The sequence below is a fragment of the Octopus bimaculoides genome, chromosome 23, assembly GCF_001194135.2.
Source record: "Octopus bimaculoides isolate UCB-OBI-ISO-001 chromosome 23, ASM119413v2, whole genome shotgun sequence".
NCBI lineage: Eukaryota > Metazoa > Mollusca > Cephalopoda > Octopoda > Octopodidae > Octopus > Octopus bimaculoides.
The window spans coordinates 19,738,776-19,746,085 of record NC_069003.1 but is presented as its reverse complement, the minus strand read 5'-3'; the positions used below and the strand labels follow the sequence as shown (position 1 = coordinate 19,746,085).

At 34.6% G+C, this 7,310-nt stretch overlaps 1 protein-coding gene across 2 annotated transcripts in view; it reads left to right on the top strand.

Moving 5' to 3' along the window:
- Positions 1-7,310, top strand: part of LOC106879042 (multiple PDZ domain protein) — a 586,571-nt gene that overhangs the window by 309,985 nt on the left and 269,276 nt on the right. For both annotated transcript variants that reach the window (XM_052975892.1, XM_052975893.1), the window contains exon 4: positions 6,167-6,515. In XM_052975892.1, the coding sequence (XP_052831852.1) occupies positions 6,167-6,515 (349 nt within the window). The remainder of the gene's footprint in view (positions 1-6,166; positions 6,516-7,310) is intronic.

The window sequence follows — 7,310 nt, the reverse complement described above, 5'->3', positions numbered from 1 at the left end:
TATATATATATATATATATATGTGTGTGTGTGTAGTTGTCCTCCACTACTTGATAATTGGTGTATTCATTTTCTTGTAACTTAGCATTTTGGTAAAAGTGACTGATAGAATAAATACCAAGCTTAAACAGAAAATAAGTACTGGCGTCAATTCATTTCACTAAAAGTTTTTGAAATCAGTGCCCCAGTATGGCCACAGTATAATGACTGAAACAAGTGAAAGACAAAAGATATACATGAGGGGGGGGGCAATGGAGGAGTGTGTGTACATGTGAACTTCCATAATATCAAATCCACATGAAAAATTTTGTTTTCAATCTTTACTTTTTGATTAATGTTCTACTAATTATATTTTAAGGTAATAAATATTTTTCATTTGAAAATTACTATTCATTTCATGGTTTTTGTATAAGCACCCAAAAATTCAATAAAAGTTAAATTATAATTGTTATATGAATGTTATATTTTCTGATTATTACCCATGGTGGCAAATGTATATACTTCCAAAGTTACTCATTATATGATGGGTAACACTCTAGTTAACTTAATAAAATTTGAAACGTTAAATTGAAATGATAAAAAAATATTTATAAAAATTGTTTTGGAAATCATGAATTATTAAACAACTTTCTTTCCTCTTTAAAAAATTACTTTCCTTTTTTTAATACAATTTGTTTGGTTTATTAAAAATAAAAACACACCATCCAAAACAGCAAAAATGTATAAGTACTTTTGAAAATAAGACTAACTTCAACATCATCAACATCAATACTGATAACAGCACCAGCATCATCAATAAATATAGAAATTCTTGTAAATGGTTTCATGATTTTCGTTTGAAGTCTGTTGAATAATCATTTCTGATTGATTAAATTTATATTGCACAGTTTGAACAACTGTTTAAATGTGTTTTGACATATTTTCTGTTTGGTATCATCATTTTTATTCTTCAATGAATTGAGGTGAAGAGCCACCATTGTAATAGGAACAACAAAAAGCTATTTAGCAAACTGGGTTGTGGTAGGGTTGGCTGGAAATACAAGAGCCTCCTTAATTATTGATAGCAAAGTAACAATGAAGTACAATTATATTGATGATGATGATGGTTGTTGTTGTTGTTGTAATAGCGATAGTAAATGTTTGTGTGTGTCTAGGGAGAAAGGGAGAGCTTAGCCATGGTCAGCTCTGCCTGATCAGACTGATAATCGAAACCATTCCAGCTATGACCATCCCATTTGTTATTTAGATGCATTTAAATTAGATAATTGCACTAACAAAGGCCTTTCGTTAAGAAGTTTATTACACAAGCCTGTGGACTTGGATTTGATTCTGCTGCAAGGCACCTTCATTTCATAGCCTTGGGTTAACCAAAATTTTGTGAGTGGAATTCAGTAAACAGAAATTGTGCAGAAAAATGTTGTGTGTGTGTTGTAATTTTTGTATTTGTTTCACAAGATGATGATAAAAAAAATGCTTTCAAATTTTGACTCAAAGCAAGGAATTTTGAAGGAAAATAAATGTCAATTACATGGACCCTAGTGCTCAGCTGGTACTTATTTTCTATGTTTTCTCAGGTTAGATGGAATTCTTTGAGGTAAATTTTTCTATAGCCAGATGTTTTTCCTGTCACTAACACTCTTCTGTTTCCAAGCAAGGTATTCCCCATAGCCAAACTTGTTTACATGGGAGACTGAAAACACTGCTGGTATGGCAGTGAGACTCATTTACAACTGTCAAAACAAGGAGGCTCAAATGCTCATAATCCCTCATGTTCACACACACACACACACACACACACACACACACATAATGCCTCATGCACACACATGCATGTACATGCATACATATTGGTGGAAAGGTCCTGAATAAAGGTGGATAGCAGAGAATAATAGGTTGCATATGGTTTTGGGTAAAAGAAAATACTGGAGTGTTCAGTTAATTATGATTTTATTCAACATATTCCCCTCTCATATTCCCACACTTATTGCAGCAGTCCTTCAGGTTTTCTAAGCCCTGTAAAAAAAAAACCTTGAAGGTTGGGCCTCCAACCAGTCCTCTGTAGCAACAATCACTTCTGAATCAGAGTGAAATTTCGTTCTCTTGAGATGTTTTTTCAGTTGTGGAAAGAGGTGATAGTCAGAGGGGGCCAAATCAGGAGAGTAAGATGGGTGGTCTACCAATTCAAAGCTAAAGTCACATATTTTCTGTAGAGTTTCATGTGTGTGCTGGTTCATCGTCCTGTAAAAACAGGGCACCATGACATTTCTGCTTTAATTCTTTAGTGTCCAGATTAACCTGTCAAATATAATGCTTATTTGTTCATGTTATTTTGAATTATTCGGGTTCAAGAGGGATGTCCACAATATTTGCTTGTAACTTTGTTAATTGTTTACATGCAGATTTGAAATTTTGTCAGTGGGTGCTTATATACCAGTTATAGTTATAGATTGGTTATAGTTATGTAATGTTAGCTGATCTCGCTGATTAAATTGACTTTTATGGGCAGGTAATTTAAAAGCAATAACATTATGGATAAACACTAAAATTGAAATTCTTAATGCATATTACCTGTTTGATTTGCCACTAAAGTTATCCCAGATGTCAACTGCCAACAATTTTGCCACTTTTCAAGATGAGATACGTTAATTTGAATTAATTAAAATACAGGTATAATAGGTAGAAGATTTTATTCTTTCTCTATATTTCATTCAAGCATTTCCATTGAAAATAATGTACAAAAGTCTTTTATTAGTCAATATACCATTGGCTATGTATGTACTCTTATACAATTTAATGGATACATTTACAATACAAAATGCATCTAATAAAAAAATCTCATTAACAGGTGAGGCAAAAGTGAATACAGGTGTATTCTGAAATACACTGAAAATTAATATGTATTACTGATAATTAATATGTATTTCCAACTTTCACATATTATTTGTAATAAAATGAAAGGAATATATGATAGTGTTACTATCAAACAACAAAATATAATTATGCCATATTTCTATCATGAAACTGTGTAAAGCACCCTTTAAACAAAGGCACTTTGCAAAACGAACACATATATGAGGTCTTGCAACCTGATATCCTTTCGCAGCCTTTCTTTTTTGCAGCGAATATAGTCTGCAAACTTTTTACCTTCTATTTATTTGTTTCCACTTTATGGAAGTCAATATTTTCTCTGTTGACATCCACCTCAGTTAATTTTGCTTTTCTCCCAGTTCTGTGCATTCTGGAAGAAAAGCCTTGTGTAACTGAGATGCAATGTCAACTTGAAATTTCAATTGTTTATTGTCCTTTCGTGGTGGCGGTACCTTGTGTTTTTTTTTACATACACAATATAGGAATTCACTACAGTTAGACTAATGCTGGAAATATATGGATCACCATACCTTATATGAGGACTCCAGTAGTTTCACAGTTGAGGAAGCTGCTTCATAGCAAACATGATGTTCAGAGTAAAAAAAAGCTCACATTTCTGCAGTATCAGTTGGCTGCCATAGTGGATCGGGTTCTTCCATGAATAGAAATTATGCATTGAGCATATTTATTTGTTTCTTCCGTGACTGTTTCGAAAAAAAAAATCTCTTTAATAAAATTTTAAAAAATAGATAGTCCAGTGGTTGAGCATCAAGAGGTAGACTATGTTGTAGACCAGTATTTTCTGTGAAATCAGGAATTGTGGTTGATGTAGTAATCTTCAACCATGTTGCTGTAATGTTTTCAATTTCATTTTCATTTCTTTCATTATCAAAATTGTCTTCGTCTGACAAAGATTCATAAATGTCAATACCAGATTCATCCAAAGACAAATCACTGTTGTTTACGTATATATTACGTACATGTAAAACCTTCAAAGTTGGAATTGCTACTTGCTGATGCCATATCATTAAAAACTAAGATATACACTTCTCTTCAAATGTTGAAAAAAACCAAGAAGTCTCAAAAATTTCACCTTATTTTTACTTGAATAAAGACGGGAAAGGCTTTATCTCGTATTATCTCAAAGCTGCAAGAATTCAATAATGTGATCTGTTTATTTTATTAGTGATTTTGTAGAGAAATCATAAGGCCTGATTTGGCCAGTTCTAACAAATAAAGGGGAATAATTTTCAGCTGGTTATGGCTGGTCTAAACACTAAAGGGCTAATGCTTCACAGAGTTCATCCAACAGAAACATTCTGTGTTGATGGTGTGACTGCTTGGCAGGTATTTTATGAGGATTACTCCATCTTTGTCCCAGAACACTGAAGCCAGAATCTTTCCAGCTGACTTCTGGGTCCGAAACTACTTGGGACACAGTGAACCTCTGTGGCACCACTCCATTTATTGCTGCTTGGTTTGAGGAGCATAATGATGAAGCCAATTTTATCCATGGTGACTAAATGAGCCATGAAATCAGCTCCTCTCACTGCAAACTGATTCAAAATTGCCTTTAATGGTGTCACTCTGATGTGCTTCTGATCTGTGTTTAGGCATTTCGGCACCCATTTTGCAGAAAGTTTTCTCATGCCCAGAATGTCGTAAATGATGTGGCTAACTCTTTCGTGGGAAATTCCCAGTGTCTCAACCATGACTTCTGCTGAAGTCTAGTGGTCCTTGAGAATCATGCCATGAACCGCATTGGTTTTTGTCCTCTGAGGTCGTGAAAGTTGGCCATCCTGACCAGGGTTCATCTGTGACCTCAAAATCATCAGTCTGAAACCTTGATACCCAGATTTTCACTGTGGAGTAAGATGGGCACACATTCTTCAAGACTTCCTTCATCTTGTCATGGATTTCGCCTTGCAAAAAGAAGAACTTCATGACTGCCTGTGCTTCATTTTCATTAAATCTGCAAAAAGGAGAAAAATATATTGTATACTATCATAAATTTTTGCATATATTCTCTTAAACAGTTACTCAACCTTCCCTGAAGAGGTAACATCTCTACCCTTTTGTGGTACCCTTCAAGCTAGGAATTTTTCAGAATCCCCTCATAATTAGGAAATTAAAAGATTAACTTGAAGATGTACCAGTCTCCATATTCTTTGTAATTGTTTTGGATTTAGAATCCTGAAAATATTCATAATCCAGTACGGCAAACCCAGGATTTACCCATCAGATGAGTTTCGGTGGGATTGCTCACTCTAAGCAATCCTAGGTGCTTCCCACAACTCACTGTGGTAGCCTGAATCTGGACCATACTTGAATGCTCATATGGTACCTGCCTGGATAAGTTATACCTATATACTCTTCATGTGTGTGTGTATATATGTATATATATATATATGTGTACACACACACACACACACACACACACACAAGAGACTTCTTTCAGTTTCTGTCTGTCAAATCCACTCTCAAGGTTTTGCTCAGCCCAGGACTATAGTAGAAGACACTTTCCTAAAATGCATTGCTGTGGGAGTGAACCTGAAACTAGATACTTGGGAAGTGAACTTATTAGCCACACACCCATACCTACAGCTATTTCTAGATATTAATCATCATTATTACCATCATTGTAATCATGTTTTTCATTGTTACTATCATCATATTAATCATCACCATCCTCCTCCTCATAATCATCATCGTATGTTTGTGATGATTGTGGTAAGATTTATTGTTTTGATAAACTAATCTGAACATTTGATCAAAAGAAATAATGCAAAAATAACAAAAAAACCATAAATAGTTTATTCGTTTAAGGAAAAAGAACATTGAAAGATAACTTGAAAGATTATTGCTGTAACAATGAAAGAAAAAAAGTAATAGTTGTTTTTAAGTTGGTATAACACCTGAAATTTTGAGGGAGAGTGTTAGTCAATGAAACTGACCCCTGTAGTTAACTGGTATGATATTTTAGTATTTTAACCATTTCACATTCAGATTATTCTGTTAAATGTAATGCTTATTTATTCACATTGTTTTAAAATTATCTTGTAGCTTCAAGAGTTTGATGATGTGGTAATATTTAGAATGACATTGTAGAGTAGGTGTGAGGGGCCAGATTTGGCCAGTTTGAAGATAAAACAGGTAGAATATTTTGGCCAGATAAGGCCAGTTTAAATACTAAAGGGTTGAGTTGACGTCGGTAGAGTTTGAACCCATGGGCAATGACCACCCTTAACTACAGTATTATGATTTTACTTATATATGTTTCATCTTTTTGTCTTTTTCAGAGATGGAAGGCTACAAAAAGGAGATCAGATTTTGGCCATTGATGGTCAGCCATTAGACTTCTCACACAAAGCTGCCATACAGCTTTTGAAGAGCGCACGTGGCCCGGTTGAACTGGTGGTTGCACGGAGCCCTCCATTAGAGAGCAGTGCTGCTTCGAACAACACAGTCAGCACTGTCCAGGCTGCTCCTGCATCACCAGTCGACAAAAGACAAACACCACCACAACGTGATTCACCAGACGTTTTGGAACAGACTCTCACACAAAACAGACAGGAAACTTTGAAATTATCTAATGAGAACAACACTACAGTTCTTCCTTCACAACATCGCAAAAGTTCTAACGAGATGGTGGTGAGTAAATTTATAATGTTTAATGTATAATTTCCTGTAATACAGGGTGTCCATAAATTACCTTTACAATTTGTAAAAATTCAGGAAAAAATGAAAAATTAGGATAATTCAGCAGAGTTTATTGGAAAACATAGGCAGACAAAGTTTTATTAGAAACATCAGAACACTTAACCCTTTCGTTACTAACCCGGCCGTAGCCGGCCGAGCATACCCATTGTTATTTAAATGTATATTTGAACCCAAATCTCGTTAATACATTCACTTTGCAAACAGTTAAGTTATTGTCTCCGACATTGTTTGGCATGATATTTGAACTCAGGGAATTTTGGAAAATTTTTTTCCACATTTTTTGTGGCGTTGATTTTTTTCAACTTTGAAGATGGAGAGGAGTTTCATGCTATCAAGCAGTGATTCCAAATTTGAAGGTTTTTCAACAGAAGATATGGAGATATCGAAGAAAAGAATGAATGAGCTACAAAAGCACGTGGTGAACGATAATAAATCGGATATTTCTGTATCCGAAACTGAAAGCAGCGACGGCGACAGCGAGGATGATTTTACACCAGAAAAAGATTTTAAAAATATTTTTAAAATCTTTTTCTGGTGTAAAATCATCCTCGCTGTCGCCGTCGCTGCTTTCAGTTTCGGATACAGAAATATCCGATTTATTATCGTTCACCACGTGCTTTTGTAGCTCATTCATTCTTTTCTTCGATATCTCCATATCTTCTGTTGAAAAACCTTCAAATTTGGAATCACTGCTTGATAGCATGAAACTCCTCTCCATCTTCA